This window comes from Harpegnathos saltator, unplaced genomic scaffold (assembly GCF_003227715.2).
Source record: "Harpegnathos saltator strain DR-91 unplaced genomic scaffold, Hsal_v8.6 scaffold33, whole genome shotgun sequence".
Classification (NCBI taxonomy): domain Eukaryota; kingdom Metazoa; phylum Arthropoda; class Insecta; order Hymenoptera; family Formicidae; genus Harpegnathos; species Harpegnathos saltator.
Window position 1 is genome coordinate 469,878 of NW_020230128.1, and position 21,809 is coordinate 491,686.

The 21,809-nt window shown below is 49.1% G+C and overlaps 1 protein-coding gene across 2 annotated transcripts in view; it reads left to right on the forward strand.

The window, feature by feature from the left end:
* The window catches only part of hwt (SH2 domain-containing adapter heavyweight), a 153,899-nt gene that overhangs the window by 98,444 nt on the left and 33,646 nt on the right, over positions 1 to 21,809 (forward strand). For both annotated transcript variants that reach the window (XM_025300168.1, XM_025300169.1), the window contains 2 exons: positions 12,617 to 12,736; positions 19,854 to 19,989. In XM_025300168.1, the coding sequence (XP_025155953.1) occupies positions 12,617 to 12,736; positions 19,854 to 19,989 (256 nt within the window). The remainder of the gene's footprint in view (positions 1 to 12,616; positions 12,737 to 19,853; positions 19,990 to 21,809) is intronic.

Consider the following 21,809-nt stretch of genomic DNA (forward strand, 5'->3'; position numbering starts at 1 on the left):
TTTCCGAAGGGCCGGCTAGCTGGGGCTAGTTTTCACCCCCCTTTTCCACTTCCTCGCATAACCGTAATTTGTTTCTCAACCGATACGAGCGAAGGGGGGGCGATCATGGTAGGGGAGGGGGAGTGTTCTCGCCGATGTCGATGAGTCAGGAGTTAGGTTCCAACAACCCCCGTCGTGTTCTTGGAATGGTTAGAGATATTATCAGAACAGAAGCTTCGTATCCGTTGTTACGTAAAGGGTGCGGATCTCTCTCTCTCTCTCTCTCTCTCTCTCTCTCTCTCTCTCTCTCTCTCTCTCTCTCTCTCTCTCTCTCTTTCTCTCTCTCTCTCTCCCTCATTCTCTCCGTGTGTATATCGTGTAATGCCGCGTGATGTATGAATTTAATTAAGTAATTATACAGAGACGTCGTCTACATTAATCAACCCCCCATCGGCGCTCATCCGTCTTCTCTCCTATGTTCTTTCTTCGCGCCCTCGACGTCCCTTCGCGGCACTCGCTGGATTTCACGCTGCCGCAGAATTTCCACGCTGCGGTAACGTCCCGAAAAGTTCTTCTTCGCTTTCAGCCAACCGACCCCCCGACATCCGTCTTAACAATGTCCCGCGCTCTTTTTACATCGCAATTAACGGACGGTAATTAGTCACGCTGTAGTTGTAATTTCTTCATCCCATAAATCGGTGTCTCTTCTGCTCTCAATAGAAATTAGACAGGGAAGATCGGCGTTGTTTGGACGCGCTCGTAAACTACGACCTCTCTCTCGTAATGCAAAAGTTGCGAATTAAAGTTGCAAGTAAGTTTTCTTAATTGCTTCCCCCTCCGGATACTCGCCTATTGCCGTGTTACGGCAGTATATATCGATCAAATCTGCGAGCGGAATTTAATTATGCGCGGTATTAAGGGAAACACGAATTGACATGACGTTTTACGTTACGTGAAATATAATACTTTATGCCGACTGCGATACCGCGACAAATTCCCTACCCTCCGACATGTTTTACGTCTTGCAAACGCCAAGTACACAAACATGCCGCGTAATCTGTGTAATTATCAACCGAGACGCATCGTGACTCGTGACAGTGCTCGATCAGGCGGACACGGCGGCCGTATCTGCGGCAGTATATAACATCCAGTGCGTCGTGGTAACGCCCCCTCGCAGCATTTGAATCAATTACTGCCTTAGGGCTCTTAGGCAGTCCGATCCCGTATTACGAGCGGAGAGTCCGGCGCAAAGTGAATTAATTAAGTGTCGGTAGGTACGTACGAAGGCTCTCGGACCTATCCATATGTAGGCTCCAGGGCATCGGAGGACGTATTAGGACACGACGTCGACGACGGGGATCCAACGGTGAATCCCGTCAGCCCGGGAGCATCCCTCCTTCGGGCTGGCGGGACCATGATCGAGTGCGATCGTCCGATTGTGCGGCTTAATTGTTACCGCCAGCGCCGGCGTGTTCTGAGCCGAAATTGCTTCGCCGATAACGCCGTTCTCGCCGAGGACCCGATTATCCTCGGCATGACCGCGGCGCACACGAGCAATGCAGGGCATTCCTCGCGGAGGGAAGGAGGGCGGGAGGGAGCTGTGTGTCCGCAGCTCTCTAGATTCTTTTAACGAGCACCATCGCGGATCGAAACAACGCTCGTACTTGATAACTCAGTCTCTTCAAGCGTGTATGAAATATCGAGGAAAATGCGTCGCGAATTCTGACGATGCAGACATCGAAATTGAATTTGACGCAGAGATTCGGTCGCGGACATTCGGGAGAGAACGAATGCGCACTCTTGGGGATCGACGCGTGTGCATTTGGCAAGTCGCAGAGGAAGTGTAGGTCGCGGTTGTCGGTTTCGAGAGAGGGACATATAATTGAGAAGAGGTGGCTGCGGTCCGCCGCAGACTCGGCGTTAGGCATTCAATGTTGCGGCGAAGTTCCGAAAAGTTTCGGGGGCGCGTTGGCGTCGTTAGCCTGATCCGTGTTGCTGCGGATTTGTACGTCAAAATTCAGCGTTTAGGCCGATCGGCACGTCGTGTTAATTATGCACGTATGCGCGCGTGATGCGTGTCGATCCTGGGAGACCAGCCGACCGGTCGCGCCGAGGGGGAGAAAGTCGGGGGCGACGTGGAAATCAATGTTCGTCGGCGCGCCCGCGTTCATTTCGACGGGATCGTGTTTGCCTCGCCAGTCTGACGCATAGCTCGAAATCTGCCTAATGCGGTGGGACAAGAATGTTCCACCCTGATTGCGCGACAAATATCACGCGCTTTCCGTTTGCATTTTTTAAGAGCGCAAGGGACGAGCGGCGACACGCTAAATGCGGTGGTGCCTTCAAATATTTTCATAGCAGCCTTTCGACCGACAGCTGAAGACAATTTGAGAAGATACCTCGAATTGCATGCTCTTGCAATTTTTCACCGTTATCCGCTGCCTCGTTATATCGTAGACTCGTGGAAATAATATTCGCGCAATAATATGTTTCTAGTTCGGTTTAATGTCGTAGCACAATGAGGGATCAAGAGAGGAAGGGTGGAAGGGAAAGTCTCGCCTTCATCCCGTGCTCAAGCAGCAGCGTGTTATTCTTGCCGTCTGTTCCCGGGCGGCGGTAGCCGGCGAAGCCTCAGAATAATGTCACTCATTTGTGCATAATCCTCAAGAAACCCTCGTTATTTTGCGGTGCGTCGCGAGCGTTTGTCATGCTTACCAATCTCAAATTGGTCCCGCGCGAGCGGCTGGATAGAAAATATCACCGTAATCTCCCGCGTTTGTAAACCGTCGCGTCGGCGCGATCATCTGTAAAGCGACTCCGGCTAAACTCAGATTAAGCGATATCGGAAGCATTTACGTTGCAGCGTGCTCGGTGAAATGTGGAGCGTTAACTGAGATGGATGATTGTCAATTGCTAAGCGATGATATTCAATTTCGCGTTAAGCTACGCGAAAACCCGGGGATATCGTCCATCAAATTGCAGTCGAAATTTCACCGGCTTCTGTTTCTGCTATCGAACGATCGGCAGAGACAAACAAGCAACAAGCAAGGACGAGAGTCGACAAATATTTTCCATCGTTGATATTGCAATGTTGTCCTTCTCTTCGGCGAAACAATGTTCCGCGCTCTTTTTACATCGCAATTAACGGACGGTAATTAGTCGCGCTGTAATTGTAACTTCCTCATCCCATAAATCGGTGTCTCTTCTGCTCTCAATAGGGACTAGACAGGGAAGACCGGCGTTGTTTGGACTGTTTTTTTAACTGTAAACTGTTTAAATGTCAACTGGTAGTATGCAGGATATAACAAAGTATACGGATGCTCTCTAAATTTGTCAAAGCGCAATCTCAATTAAAAAATGAGTGAAAAGTGGAAATAACTAAAGATAACAGCACTCGAAGCCGCAAGAGTGAGATTTTCGCTCCAGGTTGAGGTGAATTCTGACTCTGTATAAGCGAATGTTTTCATCAACTAGAGCGAATGATTCGTAACGGAAGATTCGTTCAAAAATCACTCAAATTCGAGTGGCTCGATAGTCACAGTATCTTTCGAGTAAAATTCCACTTTGAGAAATTTTGAGAGCGATAACGGAATGCGCGCTTCACAGCTTCTCTGGAAAATAATTCAGCTACTTACCGTAAAAATGGCTTACTGCAAATTGTGAACAACGGACACATCTTTCGGTGTGTTTATCTTAGAGGGAAATATATGCACGTATCAAATGGCGAGTGAATGTCCGCGGTCGAACGGCGCCGAGTGCGACTCAAGGCACGCATTAAATTTGACTTACTCGGCGGCCGCGTGATTCCTCACCCAGCGAGAAAGACGGAGACTCGTTTAGATAAGAGTCAACCGTCGTTAACGGCGACAGAGCCGTTCTAATCCAGATCAACGTCGACTAATGCCGGCGGAAACGAAGCGCGTGAAATGTACCGCGAATTATTAACGAGGTTGGCTTTCTTAGCGCGAGTTTGTGTTTTCGCGTGACGCGAGCCCGAAGGGTTTAGCTCGCCCGTGCTCGGCCAAGTGCGAAGACGTGATAACGCGAGGGGATCATTTTCTTCCTCGTCCCTCGGCAGCGACTTCAGTTTCTGCCGGAAGCCCCGGATCGGTCGTTGTGCAACAATCACTAGCGACTCCGTTAACGGCGGCGTGGCGCACATAAATGCGCGCGAAACGTTACATCACGCGCTTGGATTTTCAGTATTCCGTAATCTCGAGCGTGCGTCTCGCGCGTTACGTGCAACTCGCCGTTGTAACGCCACGGTTAATTAGAAAGCGCGAAGTTACGCGACCGCAAAGAAGATTCTATGATTATTACACGCGCGCGCGCGCGCGTCCGTTCATGCGTCTTTGCGCCTCTGTTTGCGCGTCGGCTTTGCGAAGGAGATAATGAAAAAAAATTTTGCAACGAGATCGCGTCGCGTGACATTTCACGACGTATTGTTCGAGCAGACACGCAGCGAAATGCAGGAGCGCGAATTCGTTTTAGACCGCTGTCTACGGCCGATCGTGACGCGCGAGTCTGGGTAGGCGGGATTTTAATAAACCGGAAGCTCATTGTGCGGGCGTTCGAGCGCGTCGTACACACACGCGCGCGCGCGTGTGTGTATGTACAAACGTAGGCACGCACGCACACACGTACAAAGGCCGCCGAGAAAAGAGAATGAATGTCGGCGAGCGCGCTACAGCGAAGAAGCAGGGTAAAACCGGCATGGGGGAGTCTCAGCCTTGAGGGATGCATTGTTGCCGCGCCGGTGATTACGACTAGCATATGTATATATCCCTTCCTCCATTTATGACAAGTTCATGACGCGAGTCGTCGGGATGTATAACGGGTTTCTGCATCTTATTATCCTCGTTCATCTTCCAACGCATACCGCTTTCTCGATTATACAGTCAGTTACAATAGAAAATAAAACGGGCTTTTATCTACACTTATTTTTATCTATTTATTATATTTATTGCGCGTGTGTGATAAATATGAGGAAATGACTGCTTGTGAAACGTCGCAGCCGGCGATAGCGGGATTTTCGATACATGCAAAAATCCGACAGCGATTCGCTACGCAGAGAGAGAGAGAGAGAGAGAGAGAGAGAGAGAGAGAGAGAGAGAGAGAGAGAGAGAGCGAAAAGCTCCGATCTGCCAAACGTTCCGGGATAAGGAGGGTCGAGGGTCGTCGTTGAGCTCCGTTTAACAAGAAACAAGGGTGGTCGAGAGCGGCGCCGATTCACAGAGAGACGTCTAAAGGAACTTAGACTTAGAAACAGGACGCTTTCTCGTCGTGACGGCAGCGCGCCCGCCGCGCCTTTTCGGAAAATTCGGTCGAAGGGGTTCTATGATGTTGCAGCGGGCTGGGGGTAGTCCCAAGGAGGAACTTCTAAAATCAATTAGCAGCCCCTTAGGCGCGATGGGGTTCCGTTCCCGCGACCGAGGAGGACCCTTTCCATCATAGGATAAGGGGTGATAAGGAGGGGACGACGTTTATCCCAATAGAGAAACCGGCGGAACAATCACGGCGCTCCCTGCGACTATGTGAGAACGCGCGCTGCGGGGGTTGGAAACTGTGTGTGCGTACGTGCAGGTATCCGCGACGGTTCGATGCAACCCTTCCGCGCTGTTTGCAGCTTCCCACGGCGTGGGGTGCGCCGGATTATCTCTCGCGGGAGGGTCGCTCGAATCACCTTAGCATCAGTCATTTTTAAGCACCGTCGAGGACGCGTCGAATTCTGGAAACGGACTTTTCGGCCGAATCCGTGAAACATTCGGACGGGGTCAGGGAGACGTAAATGATGCTTTGCAATTGGACGAAGTTGTATCATTTTATCGAAACATCGCGCGTGAAGCTTGTAAAAAATTGGATTTCGGGAGAGTCCCCGGCGTGTCTGCCGAAGTGGTCTCTCTCTTCATTCAATTAAGTTTCAAATTTCAATTTCTTGTAATTTATTGTACGCAAGATGCGCGCGAAGGGGGAAGGAGAGTGCCTGAATTTGGAGAATCGTATTGTCGGGTTAATTGACGTTTTCAACGCGCGACAGTCTGATTGCCGGGAAAAATTAATTATTTTTGCACCGGGGGAGCGATTTCCACAGCCGTAAAGTTCTATTGTGGGGAATCCGTGCGTTTCATTTCGAGTGCTGTTTAAACTTTTACCCAGAGGGGAGAGCCCCGGGGAGAGCGGCGATACGTTAAGTGGTCCGACCTCGTCCCGCTAGAAGTTTAACGACTCCGTTTAACACGCGCACTTGAAGTTGCGTGTGCGACTAAGTCTGTCTATCGGCGGCGACATGTCGGCACGAAGTCGAAGTTTCAAGATTCCAAGTTCTGCCCCTGGCGCGGCACTTGCTCTAATTGAGCGTCATGAAAGAGGATCTTCTGGCTCTCTCGCGGATTGTCAAGAGCGCGAAACTTGATGGAGCGTTTTTCCAGGAACACCCCCCGAAACACGACAAACTACCGCGAGAACCGCGAGAACCGCAAGTGATTTCTGAGCAGAGAGTGTTCTTTTAATTACGCAAAAGCGTGAAAAGCGTAAAAAGCGTGAAGCGAGAGAGGAAACACGTAAAATTCCACTTTCCTTTGTGGTTAATGCGCGTTCGCAACCTCCGTGTACCCTCACGTTCCGCTTTCATATCACCGCATTTTTAGGGACACAAGCGTATCTCCTCACACACATATCGCGCGCGTAAAGAAGCTCTCTTGGCATTCACGATGTAGGGAAGAGAAACAGGAGCTCGATGAGGCAAGAAAGATGAAGCGAGTCTGCGAGGAAAGCGAATGATTAGGGACCGTTGTGCCGACCCTTAGTCCGTCTTATTGCTAGGACCTGTTTCTACTCGTTCTACAGCGTCCTCAGAGTTCCTCCTTGGACTCGGAACGAGTTTCATTCTCTTTGAGCAACCTGCTGGACCCTCCGCTACCCTACAAAGGGCTGCAGATACGGCAAAAAGGGCCGCAGTCCTTCGCTAGGCGTTTCTGTTCTATCATGGAGGAGGGAGGAGGGCGGGCGAAGATACAAAGTACATCGAATGGACCGAGGGACCGCGGGTCCCTCCAAATGAAGACGAAAGGACAGCCAGATGCTGCGGGCTCGCGACCCTTAAATTGTAAAATTACGACATCTCGCGTGTTTGTGCCTCCGAGCGACGAAACGTATCGGATCGGTGTCACCGTCGGGCCATTGAGTGTCGAAAACTTTTCCTCGCGGCATCGATCGAGTCATCAATCGCCACGTAAAACGAGATCCGCGTTAATGCTTCTTCACTTCGAGGAGATCCCGTGTCGCGAGATGCGAGCGGAAAGCGACGGGAGGATCTTGCGATGATAAATTCCGAAAGCGCAATGGATCCCCTTTTATCGTCGCGCAGCAACCGACGCGCGGCCATTCACGCGATTTCGGGGGGGGGGGGGGGCGGTTCAAGCTTTCCGAGGCTCGCCCTCGGAAGTTTCGTCATCTTCGCGAAGATACCGAGAGATTTTTCAATTCGTCGTTGCCGGGCGGCCGCGGCCGCGCCGTCTAGCGTAATGAACGGCAACGGCGAGAAGAGGAGACGCGAGAAGAGAGAGCGCTGAGCACGTTTGGGAAATACCCGATGAAGATATCGGGCCCGCGACGTGCATTACTATCGGGAAAGAGCACTGGATAGCCCCAGGTGAATTCACTATCCGTGTTCCGGCGGAGAGCGGAGTTCGTGAAAGTTTAACGTGTTTATCTCACGGCGTTAGAGCGAATCAGATCATCGTAACGCGGAAAATGAGACGGGCGAGTCCCCGAAGAGAAGACTGCGTGCCGCCGCCGGCGCGTACTTTCGCTCATCATCAATCATAGTTACCTCCGTTCATCGATCTTTAGTTCCCTTTATGGGGGGCTCTTTATGGTTCGGCTGGTTGTCCAGCGCGACGCCGCGCCGGAGAGACGGAGGAGCGTAGCTCTCTGATTTCGCGGATGGCGAGACTCGCACCGAAGAATGCAGCCACGGCGATCGTCGTCGTCGTCGTCGAGTTAACGGGGTAATTAGAGCGAGCGTTTAACCGGTGTAAGTGTACAAGTGTGCGCGTAATGGCGCTTCTTTTCGAGCTGCTGGGAAACGCGAAGTGACTACTCTCTCATTAGCCACAATGGAAGTTCCTGGGTTCTGGGTTTCTCGAAGCGTTAGACGCGCGGCTCGCCGACAGGCATTTAGGGATTCTATCCAGCACCAGGACCCTTAGCTATTCAAGTCGTATAACCCTTGCCGGTTAGGGCTAATTATGTCATCGTGATCGATCTGTTTGTACAATTCAGCCGCTACAGTGCACTGCGCCGCGACTCGACGGTGCTTGGAATATAATCGCGCGCGCATTGTGTCGTGACGCTGCGGTGCGCTCGCTTCAGCGTTCACGACCGAACGAAATTTGCCGGGACACACTTTGAGGGAGATGCGCATTGTGATGCGCGCTCTTGCGCTTGTTAGCTCTCTTAACCCTTTCACTGTTAGTGGGAGGTATACTTCCCGCCTTTTCTTCATTCTCCCGCATTTTCTTCATTCAATTTTGCGCTGTAAATCACATAATTTTGAAGAACTAATCGCGAATTTGAGTTTTCCAGATAACTGAATAGTTGCTCAACATACTCCGATAGGTTTTTACACCCAATTATTCATTTGTGATTACTTGTAACAAATCAAAGTTGAAAAAAATGCTTTTCTTAGGGAAAAATCGATTCCTCGGAGAGTATTGAATGTAGAGGTCTGAAATTTTCACCAAATATTTTTCTGATGTTGTACAAAAGCATATATTTTTTCAGTATTTTTTTGCAGGTTAGATTTCTTTTTCATAAACAAATATTTTCTATATTTCTAAAACGGCCGAAATTTGATTTTTTTGCACTTTTGAGCTCTATTTTCCGAGTCTTTTCATTCTGTATCTCCATCTCTTATCCATACTATCAATATTATTTTACTCAAAAATGAATGTCTTTCAATCTCTAGTAAGCATAAGTATGCAGTATTGAACATTTTCCCACATAAATTCTTTCCAGCTCGATCGAGTTCCATCGTCTAGAATCATATGCTCTTATAACGACCTGGTCATTATTTAATAATAATTGGAATTTTTATTTAATTTTGTACATCATGATCGCTATACTGAGTCCGCCATTTTGAATTTTGCAAATCTGACTTTAGATTCGTAATCAGCGAGCCAAAAAACGTAGGACTACCAAATATTTTAATAATTTTCTCAAGGGAAGTTAATTCAGCAGTGAAAGGATTAAGATCGAATTTACGAGAGCGCGAGAAAGCGCTCGACATTTTCTCCGCGCGGCGCGGCGAGTGCGAAATATTTAACGAGGCGAATTAATGCGCGGTCAGTCTCGACGAGCGGCCGTAAGCCGTAAACGGCGGAGTGTCGCGGGAACGTCGAAGTTTCGCGGGATAAACATTCCGCTCCCGTAATTCCGGAGCCCGGTGCACAATCGTTAATATCACTTTCTACTACCGCGCTGCTCGAACTGCACCCTCATAACTACGCGGAAGCGTTCGCCTATTATGCGAGAATATTGATTAAATCGCCCCGCCGAAGCACACACCACTTACGGCTAAGTTTATAAATTACTATTGTTATTATCGGGTCACACGTAGCCGGAGGAGGCCGCCGCTCTCGCCGATTCGCGCGCAACTTTTCGTGTAGTTGGCGGACAAGCAGGCAAAGATTAACGATCGCGCTTGCGTCGCGAGGAACGAAACACTCGATGCTTCGATTCGCGAATGACCGGGCCGAAAGTCGCAGGCAAATCGCGAGAAGGGCCGAAGCGCTCCCCGCGGGGCAAATTTCCGATTTATTCAAGCCTGCTCCCGAATACTTGGGAGCCCATAAAGAGAATGAATGGGATTGTGGCGGTCGCCGCAATGCTCAGGGCTGCTTTAGGGGTTCATGAAATACGCGCTCGTCGCCCTCGTCCTCCCCCTCTTTCTCTCGCTCGCATCCACTCGATCTCTCTCGCTCTCTCTCTCTCTCTCTCTCTCTCTCTCTCTCTCTCTCTCTCTCTCTCTCTCTCCCTCTCTGCCTCTCTCTCTCTGTCTCTTTCTCCGTTTGGACTTTCCCTACTCCTTTCTGCTCTCGCTATCGTGTTCGACTCCCTCTCTTCGTTCGTCCCCCAATGCGCTCTTTACCCCCTTTCGGCTCTTCTCGAATCGAAACTCCTCGCTGCAGGGTGGCTAGCGGTATTACCATGAATTTACATAGCCTCGCTTCCAACTCCGAACATATTGCGCCGCTTTGATTTATGTGAAACATTTGCTAAATATTCCGGCTTAATCTGGACCGCGCAAAGTGCCGCGGTCGCGGGCAAACGCGGACTCGCGCTTCCGCGGGAGAGCCAGCGACGAGCTCGTTCCTTCTTTCTTTTTTTTTTTTTTTTTGCGCGTGTGTAAAGCGCGGCGTTTCCTTTCCTCGAGGACAGCAGCGAGCGCGCGGCGCTTTACAAGTGCCGGCTCGCAACGGGAAGGGAAGGAAGGAGCCTCTCGGCGCGCCTTTCGACCTCACTCGATAATAAACGCTTGGAAAAATTCACGCGGCCTCGGAGATTTACGGGAAAACAAATCATTCCGGGGGAGACACCGGGGATCACGGGGAAATCTATTTACGGCAAACTTTAAGGATTACGCGCCTCGTGATTTATGGCCGTATCGGATGTGCGGCTACGCGAGCCGCGCGCGTCACACATTGTAGAGCGAAATTCATGAATAACACATGGACTCTACGGATATATAAATATAATTATACGGAGTTAAAAATGCGCCCTCCCCGTCCGCCCCCTCCATATCCCCAGAGTCAACATTCGCCGGGCGTTCTCGCCGATACCTCATCGGAGTCTGGAGGTACGACGAGTCGGCGGAATTTTTACGGAAGTATGCGCAGTTAAAAGCCGAGACAGCGTGAAACGCGATCCCTTCGATTGCCGCCAACGGCAGACATTGGCGGTTTTCTCGGATTCCCGCTGCTGCGCCTTGCTCTTACCGTCCTAGTTCGCATCTGGCTTCCTCGCGCGCGTACTAACGGACCCGCGCGATTCTAATTCGGTCTGGTGCAGGTGCAACTCGCTCGGAAGCCGTTCAAGTACGTAAAACTACACCGCTTAGCTTCAATTACATGTCTCAACGCCGCGGCGGCGATCGAATAACGATCTGTCTTACGAGTGCGATCGCGCTCGACTGTCCCGGTTGTCGCGTTGCCGTCGGCCGGCCGGCCATGCGCGCTCTCGCTCCACTGCGCGGACCGCGACGACTCAAACTTGGCGCGCGACATGGCGACAAATAATTGGAATTTGCGCGACGCGCTTAAGTCATCCGAAGTGGCTTATTACAGTCAGCCGATGCGTTTCAGCGTTCGCTGCGAAGTCGATTTCTTCACCGGCCGACCGGTACCTCGCGTGCGTCTATTTCCGCTTTCCCGCGAAAGCCGGTCGACCCCGTTCCATTCTGCGTTCTCGCCGTTTATCTCTATTTTCGTTTCTTTTTTTCCTCCTCTCGTTTCTTCCTCTCTCTCTCATTTTGTTTCCCACTTCATATATTCATACGGCGCTCTTTTCTCACAATAAACGCCGACCATTTGCATGCGCGGTCCCCGCGCGGCAGCGACACTCCCTTCGCAGAGCGCCGAGCGCGGGGCGGGGGTAGCGACGCGCACCCCCGTGGACTCGGTAACCACCCCCGAGCCTACGGCGCGATAAGCCGCCCTTGGGGATCCGCGATTGTCTCGATTTATATGCATGTACAGACGTAGGCGGTAGGCCGTGTTCGGAGCTCACCGTTCACGTGTACACCACGCACCGGCCGGGAGAGCACGAGAGAGGCGCCACGCATCGATAGATCGATCCTCCGACAGACGGTAAATATCGCTGATGAGCTGGTCCAGTCAGCGTCGGCGGGGATTTGAGGGCGCAGGGACGCGGGCTGCTTACCCTGCGATTTGTCGAGTGGCAGAAATCCTCCGCCGCTTGATGCCGATTGCTTCCCCCCCCCCTCACCCCCACCCCACCCCACCCCCGTGCGAATTCCCGTCCCACCGGCCGGCTGTTCTTCACTCTTTTTCAGCATTATTTCAAACGTACCTTCTGCGCCCGATGCAAAGGCGGTGCGTGCCTCGGTAGCGTCGAGGGTAACTACCAGGGGGGAGTAACAACTGGTTTGCTTAGTGCCGAGGATTTAAACGAGGATAATTTAGTTTCCGCCTCGTTGGGGAACCTGCTCTGTGCTCTAATGATGTAATAATTCAATATCATAATATGCTGCGCTATGTAAATCATTGTCGCGCGCGACGGTATCAGCCCCCCCGAGCGCGTGGAATAATATTCGCTGACAATAGATGGCGGAATATAAAAAAGAAAATGATTCAACTCGGAGAACTGATCGCGTGATTGTAATGCGAATTTAAAGAGCGCGGGCAAAGTTTTTCAGTTAGCGGAGTTTGCGTCATTTGACGAGAGTCATTCCCTTGTAACTTGAAAACTCTATTAAGGAAGCACAGAGGAGCGATGAGAGAGAGAGAGAGAGAGAGAGAGAGAAAGTTTGAGAGGAAATTCTCGTCGAGCGGCGCAGTAATGGGAAATGATAATAAGCGAGTCCGATATACAACGTTTCTTTCGCTTGTGTTTGCAGGTGTCGCTGTGTGACGATTACAGTCTGCCCGTGGATTTCGTGAACAAGAGACGTCCTGCGAGCGCCGCAGCCGCGACTTCCACGGTGCAATGGATGCTGCCGAGCCCGACCGTGGAGAATGTGAGTGTCGAGCAATTTGATATCGCATTAGAAAAATTTTGCGGTTAACGTCGGAATTAATATTCATATTAATGTTTCTCGCGAGCATAAGTCAAGCTGGAACGCGCCATCTCGAGAGTGTTTTTCGGAAAAACAAATTTATTTTACGCTATTAAAATCTGTTTGCGTGTGCACATGTAAATATATATATATATATATAATGAAATCTAACAGTATCCTAACGTAATTAACGTAATGCTTCACGCGGTATATTTTTAGCATAATTCAAATGTATACGAGGCAAACGACGCCGCATATCCAGCGCCTGACACAAAAGTTTTAATTAAGAATATGCGAATGCGGGTAATGTATACACAACCCGGGCGTAATGCTTTATGCATCGCGCCGTTATTGCGGTGATGATAAAATTTTATTCACCGGAGTCGCGCGTTTATCTGTATTCACAGTTCAATGAATTCTGCGTTAAGCAAACATGCCACGTTACGCGTTCGCACATTCCCACCGCAGCTTGTCCCGCGCTCAAAAACTTTATCGATATTTTCCTTTCTCAATGTGCAGCGAATCAAAAGGGTCAGAGGGTTGTGATTTCTCCATGAGGAAGCAAAATTCTTCGAATAACCCTCATACATTTATATCGAGATGTAATATGCATGTAAAGCAGTTAGTTTGACCGGAAGAACAAATTGAATTAAAATACGCAATAATGTTAACACAAAACGTCGATGCATTGATATGAAGTACTTATGAAACGTCAAATCAAAACCAATCAAGAGGCACCAATTCGTCAAATCGGTTTCGAAGCAAACGCGAACCCAGCAATAACCTTCACATATTTATAAAAAATGTAATATATACACGCAATCATAATTATAAACAATATAACAGTGATTCGGGCTAGGAGATTCGATTAAAATACTAATATCAGCATGAAACGCACCCAAAAAAAAAGTATTCCATTTGTAAAGTGATTTTTCCGATAGTCTCATATTCTAAGCGAAGCCTTTTACAGAAAAAGGATTCCTCTTTCGATAAAGCGATTAAAGGGAAACCATTCATCTAAAATGTATTAGATGTTATTCTAACTGTTTTCCTCTTATTTCAAGAGGATTTTTTCTTACATCAATCAATTTTCCTCTTATGTAAAAAGGAATATGTTGATTTTAATGTATATATTACGATAAATTTTTCAAATTAACTAATATAACCGATAAGAATAAAGTACAGTAAAAATAAATAATAATCCTCTTGAGAAAGAATTAAATAATCCGTGCGTAAGAGGAAATTTATATTAAAATCAGTAAGACTTGCATTATACATACTCGTATAACATATAAACCCCTCTAACTTTAAGAATAATGTGTTTATAATATTTTTCTCCTAATCTCAGAGGAATCTTTTTGAGGCTGTATATAAGAATAAAATCCTCCAAAATTACATCTTATGATTGTTCTAAAATTTTTCTTCTTTTCGGTGCGTCGGCTCCATATTGCGCGCTTACGGATAGCAATTAATCGAATCAGTTTCGAAGGCAACTCGTTGCGCGTCTCGCTCGACATCCGCAGCGCGCATAACATCATTTCCCGTGTGGCTGGCGTGGTCCGAGTCGTTTGGCCGGCTAACGATAGTATTGATATTTTCGCAACGTGACTGGTCGGAGAATCATTCGAAGGGAGAAATATAATTACAGCGGTGACAAAATACCCCCTGGGCATGGCAGCGCGCGAAGGGCGTCGCGCGAGCGACGGTGAAGTGCGAAGGGTGTCGGAGGAGGGCGGTGCGAGAGGTGGTAACAACGGACGCGAGCGGAACAACGACAGAGAGCGTCGTTGGGGCAAGGCATGGAGGGACCGGTGACTTCCGGCGTTGCTTATAATTGCTCCGGCACTCAGTTTCTGGCGCGGCCGGGGTCGCCTCGAGCGCTGCGCTTAAACGTTTCGCCAGTGGAGATATAGCTTCACCTCGGTGCGTTACACCGCGGTTGCTTCAAAAGCGCGCTCGAGATGCGCTTCTCTCACGAAGAAGCAACCAACAGTAGCAGTCCTGCATCCTGCGTGTTGCATCCTGCGGGGTCGAATATATTCGGCGATGTGCGCGTTGTTGCGATATTAATCTACTTAACAGTTTGATATTTCGAGTAGATACTTGTCGATCAGTCCGATTCTGGTTTGCCGTTTATAATCATGAACAGCGGGAATATCTTTTTAAGGACATGCCTCTACCAGGATCATAAAGAAAACCGTTTATTTTAGTCATTCGCTTGTTTCGCATCGTTTTGACTCGTGCGGCTTTTCTTCTTTCATCGCCGGGTTGGCCGTGTTGCTGTATGTTATCACAATCATCAGCTCGACGCCTGATTGCAAATAAACGGAAACGCGACAGACATGCCGCGCGATTCTCACAAGAGTGCTCGTAGAAGAAAGAAAGAGGAAGAAACGTCGCGCGGGTGAGGGAGGGGCCGACACCTGAGTGTACCGAACAAAAGTTTCTTTCGCCTCGTTGTCACCCCGGCGGAAAGTGCGTCGAGCGTCGCGGCGAAGCGGAGAGGGAGTGTGACAAAGACGGAAAGCGGGTGCCACTTGACTCGAGAGGGTGAATCGTTATGAGTCCCGCTCGTAAGCCTTACTTAATACTTCAGCGCTTTATTTTATGCGTGAGATCGGGTACCGGTGTCGCTCGCATTTATCACTGTAACAAAGGGCCTCTGGTGCGCGAAACTTTGTCTAAGGCCGCCTGTCGAGAATTCACCGGTGCAATCGCGGATCTCCTTGCTATTTCGCACCGATTCGATTTGTGGAACTTCGATCTCGATTCTCTCCGTCGAGTCTGAGAACGACGAAGAAGCGCGATTTTTATTCTGCCGGGGCCGCGCTCGAGACAACGCGAAGCATCAGCGGAATGCCGGGGAAGAGGGTGGGAGGGGGAGTCATCGCCATTTGTAGCGGAGCCGAATTCACCGAAGTAGCGATTAACTCACGGCGCGTAGAAATTACGTCGAAAAGCGGGAATCATTAATTGTCGACGTTGCAGAGGGAAGTCCGACTGCGTGACGCTTAGAATTTCGTAAAAAAGAGATTGGCTGCGTGAGCGAAGTCGACGGCGAGTCCTTTGTGCGATGTTCCTCGCCTGGGAGTGAGAGATTGATTGATACTCCTCACTCGCTAAAATGCGCTCTTTCACGCGCTTCTTATCTCGCATTGTTCGCTCTTCTCGCAGCTTCTTCCTCTCCCCTCGCTCTTAACGCCGCTATCTGCATATTATTAACGACGCATTATATATTACGGTGGATACGCTGTGCTGGGAAGCACCGACTTGTTCCGCTCGAAATTAAGAGCGATCGACGTCGGCGACGTGACGTTTTCTCCGGAGACCGAAGTGCCGTTCTGTGTAACGCCGTTATTTATGTTATAAGCCGTATCGCGCTATTCGCCATTAATACGGCTCGACAGTTTGCAAGGACGTGACGAACATTAATATTTATGTCTCGAGAGGACATTTCGGTGCTCTCGGCGCTCCTTCGATAGTGATGAATTTTTCTTCCCGCATTCGCTCGTCGCGTTGAGCTCCGCACAGGAAAGAGGCGCGCGAAATATAAAATCCCAGCCGTTTCACGTAATCGCGATGTAGTTCTCCCCAAACGATCATTAACGGAGTACGATAAGGCCACAAAGATTGATCGTGATGCGTCATCAAGGGCCGGTAAATGCGGTAAAGGGCGATTAGACCGTGTGATAATTATGCTCAATTATAACGCAGTGGCCAAATAATCGGATCAAATCCCTCGATAAATCGAACGGCATTAATGATGAGCATAAACCGTTGTGAGTTGCATCGGTGTCATTTACATTCGACGGCATTGTTCTGGATGGACATGGCTATTTTTCGCGCGTAAACAGAATGTCAAGAGTGTTCCCCTACGCGTATCTTCCTTTCGCGTATCATATCTTTTTATCATCTGAGCTGAATTTTTTCCGTGAAGATTTCAAAATTATATCGAATGTTACATTGACTCGTAACTGTTCATTTAATTGAAAATGTACATCGCAGCGGGATTAAATGATCCGCGCACAGAGGACAAAATTCTGTCAATTCAGAATGATTTATATTTATTGTTTATTGTCTCTTTTGGCATGAGAACTCGGAATTCGATAAACTTATCTGTTATCAAACAAAATGAAAAAGTTTTCAGACGCGCGACGATGATCAGATCGTCCAAAAATCACCTTTCCCGCCTTCCGTCGCGACGCATTTCGCTCCACGGGGAAAACGTCGGAAACATCGCACGTCCGGAATGCATCGAATGCGTAAAAGTCACTCGCCCATTGTCACTCGGGACGGTCACACCGCGCTCGGCCGGAAAATTTTAGAAAACACGCTTCGTATCGCGGAACCCGGAGGAAAGAATTTCTCAGCCACATCGAACGGTTTGGATAAATGAGTTATTTAACAAAATCCATTCCTTTCCCGTTGGCCCCCTTTTCTCGCCTATTTTCTTTTCCCCACCCCTTGGGCGTATTGTTCTCCTTCCATACTCCTCAAGTTTTTGCGCCAGCAGAGCGGTCTTTGCCTTAACGTTTTGTCTAGCCCGCTTTTGTCGTTCATATTATGTGTTTTCCCAACGTCGCTTGTCAAATTCGTCGATTCAACTCCTCACTGGCGTTTCGCATCGATATTCCCGCGTAATCACCCGAGTAGAAAAATTAATTAAGGGCTCTGGTAAAGGCTTGATTAATTTTCTCTAACATTAATCGGGCCCTAGTAAGGATAGGAAAACAAGGACCCTACAAGATGTGTAACAAATGATTTAACAGGTCCTTATAAGATAATATCAACAGGATTTTATAAGGCAATATTAATAGAGCCTTATAAAAAAATATTTTTATTATTGCTTGTATAAAAATATTCGTTCTTTTCATTCCAAGAAATTTACACTGTAATTTCTTTATTTCTTTATAATCTTGTTAGTGTACAACAAGAATTTTTTATTCTAAAAATATAACATAATTTACAATAAAATATAGCATTTTTATTATAAATAAAAATCTTGCTACTGCTTTTATTAAAGTTTGCTGCATTTCAAAACGAAGGCAATACTAGAAAAATCCTTGGAAGAAACTAATGAATATGACTAATGAATATGGCAACTCATAAAACTAATAAAATTTGTTATTAATCGAGATATAATTAAAAAATCTTTAGAAAAAACCAGATAGAGTGTACCTACTAAAACGATACTAAACTATGACATTTTTATTACACGTTTCAGATCTTATTAAATTTCTATAACAAAACTTGATTTTGCACATCTAAAGCGTCCTTAAAAGATCCTTCTAAGGCCTCTCTCAATTTTCCCTATCAAAGCCTTATTTATTAGATCTAAGACATCCCTAAAAAATCCTTCTAAGGCCCTTCTCAGCTTTTCCTGTCAAAGCCTTATTTCGTAAAATCTAAGGTATCCCTAAAAGATCCAGGCCTCGAGGTCTGATGTGATAATAATGAGGCATCCCTTTTTAAGGCATCCTATTTTCAGCCTTATGCTTCATGAGAATGAAATCCAAACAATTTTTTGCTCGAGCATTTTCGCGAGCATCCGCGCGAGCATGCGGATGACGAGTACGTTGCATTGGCAAAAAATCGAATCAGCCTCGCTCGCTCATCATCAGATTTGCGGCAACCGATCGAGCGGCTTCGTATCTGCGAGTCGCCCCTGTAATTTCCGTATAAACATCCACGAATTTATCCGGACGACGAAGGGGGGATCGCGAGGAGCGAGGACGGGGAGAGAAAGAGAGCGCGAGACGGCGAGGTAAGGTAGTCGAGAGCAATCGACTTCGTCGTCGAAACAGCCCCTGGAGGCACAGGGCGCCCAACTTTGGCAGGAGAATTCCAATTTTGGGCTCTTTCAATTTAAGGCTACTTGTCTTCCCCGCCGTCGTCTTCTCGTCCGTCGCGCATCGCCGGGATGTTTCTCGCGCTTGCTCGGTGCTACCTTCTTCTCCTTCCGTTCCTTCTTTTCACTGTATCGTCCATATAACTGCGGACGAGAGATTCCGAGCGAGAAAGCGAGCTAAGACGCTCTCATCGATATCGGCTTTTCTCCCTCATTTGCAGATCTGCATTTCTCCGTTTACCGCCGTCACCGCCGTCGCCGCCGCCGCCGCCGCCGTCGCCGCCGCCATCGCCGCCGCCGCCGTCGCCGGGACGTCGTTATTACTTTTATTATCTTTGCGATTGTTAATATCGCCAAAGTACTCGATTACTCACGTAATCGCAGTAGGGCCGAGCTCCTTCCGCAGGAAATACGACGGAAAGCCCTTTTGCCCGCTCTGACGGCCGATTGAATTTAGTCGAGGGGAATTTATCTCTTCCCGCTCGTTTTTCCTCGGATGGAGATTGTAACCTCGGGACGAATGTATCGCGTAATTCGCGGCATGTTGCGTCGCGTTCAGGAATATTCCGTTTACGTTTCGCAAGCGGCTTAACCCCCCGACTCAACGCCGACGGGATATTAATATTTGCCAGTCATCTCGGACTGATGATTCGGCCGCTGCGCTTTTAATCCACCGGACACACACACACACACACACACACACACGCACACGCACACATACATATCGCCGAGGTGAGTCGTTGTTTTCTCTCGAAATAACGATCATCATTTAGGGAACGGCTGGAGAGGCGTGCGCGCCCTTCGAGACCTCAGCCGAGGTATTACCGCAATTGGTTGCATTCAGGAGCAGGAAACGACAGCGGTTAACGTTCCTCGCGCGCGTACACCTAAGCGAAGGCAGTTTCCGACGAGATAACCCTCCCCGAAGGCATTGCCCCGAGGAGCAAAGTCTAACGTCCTCGCGCGAGGACGCTGTGCGAGAGAAGGCGCGCTACCGAATTAGTATTGTCACTACGGGGCTCGCAGGCAGACCAATAACAGCGCATATTCCGGCGCATGTCGTTTCACGGCGATGTTATGCGCGATACATCGGGAACGAGAATTACGCGAGCCTTAATGGGAACGCTCGGATCGATCGCGAGCACGAGTGCGCGCACGCACACCACGTCGGGCCGAACGTCTTTCAGACGGTCAGAAACGGAAGGAAACGATCCGCTGTTCTGTTCGCAGGCGGAAGTCGAGGTTGTGGAACAATACAGCGATCCCAGGGACAGCAAGAGTAAAGCGTACGTGGAGCCGGGAGCGGAGTCGTCCTTGCCGGCGACTTACAGCAGGGCGAATCGCAACTACTGTCGACCTTACACAGGTGAGATCAGACGCAGCTCTCGAGCCGACATCGGGCGAAATAATGCGAGGGTGTAATCCCGCTTCAGCCGCGTACACGTCACGGCCGAGACGGAGCGCCTTGTTATTCCGAGGAGCGGAAGGACTCGTGGTTTATTTACCGAATAAACAACTCTTCCGCATCCCTTGCGCAAATATTCGTGCGTTTCTTCGCGAGTCCGTGAAGAGCGAGTTCGGAGAGTTTCGACGTAGCATATCTCTTGGCTCCATCGGATTGACGAATGTTGCATCCGCAAGGTAGCTCGATTAAAACACATTTGTACTATTTTCCGTTGTCGAGCGGTGACATCTCGACATCGAGACGTCGAGACGGCTGGGAAGAGTGATCACTCGGACTCGGAAGAGTGATGTACCGAAGCGTACAGCGTGGTCCCAGTAGCGGCGTTTTAATACCAACGAGACGCTCCGACTCTGATAGATTAGTAATAGCGGTGCCGGCCGGGATAAGTTTCGGGATAATTTAGTTAGGCGGAAATTCTCATGCCAAGCCGCAAATTAACGCGGCGCGAGACCCACGGTGTTACTACGGCCGATACTACGACGTACGAATTATCGAGGTAACAACTCAGTTAGCGCCCGGGCGAGGAAGGGTGGAAGGGGAGTTACCCTCGATAATCGAACGGTACGCACAGCTTGGTCGCGAGCGGCTAACGGATTAACCGGCGAAAGCGCAGCGAAATGGGGAGGGGAGGGGGGAGATTGTCTCTTTCTCACGGTGGATGATGATTCTCGCTGATCGCGAGATCGTCGCGACGTCGTCGCTCGCAATCGTGAACGCGCGAGCGGAATTCCTCGTGTACGTATTTTGTTAGCGGCCCAGGAGGCGCGCGGGGCTTCCCTCCCGAAGGGAAGGACGCTAACGAGAGTTTCGGATGAGATTCCTGCCGGAGCGTATCCTCGGGAAGGAATGTCACGCGGGTCGTGATTAACCGACACGCTCGCCTTGCGTGTACGATACGATCTCTCGAGCTGATTCGCACGAGCAACCCCCTCGTCGCGCGTCACCGACGCGAGTATTCCGACACTCCACTATGCAGATTGCCGTGTAACACTGATCCCGAGTAAACACCGGCCGAATCTGCGTCCTTACCATATTCATGGGCTTTTAATTCGCGAGTGGATGCGGCGCAGGAGTCAGCGCAGCGGAGAAGCTTGAGCTTCGCTTCTCCTTTCGCTGCGATAAAGGACGACGCGACCTTTCGAGCCGCGTTGCTCCCGAATACTCTCTTGTTATCGCAACGTGACTCTTCCGTCGAGCTTATACTTTGCGTGTTGTTATTCCACAGCGACTACCGAGGGAGAGAGAGAGAGAGAGAGAGGGATTCAATCCGTTCCCTCATGACGTTGAAAATTAATTTCGCCATCCGCGCGATCGGCTCGCGATAGGTTCCAGGCTGAATCTCCGCAGAACGAGGCGTTGTGTTATTACTCATTTGCACCCGCAAGCGGAATAATTCGCACATAATGATTGTCGCTTATCACTCGCGGAATATTCCGCGAGCCATGACGTTCGCTTGTCACCAACCGCGGAATAATACGACAACGTTCACTTTTCGCCAATGATGTACGTTAACCGGCTTGCGGTTAGACCCGAGTCTGACCTGGGATAAGATAGATTTAAGGCCATCGCACGCAAAATGCATGGAACACAAACAACATAACATAAGCATAAGAAAGATATACAACTTACACAAATGGGTATAGCATAAAGCTTGACCAATGAGAACTGAGGGACAATAAGTATTATTCAAGAATATACTTCTAACCTAAATATTAATGATA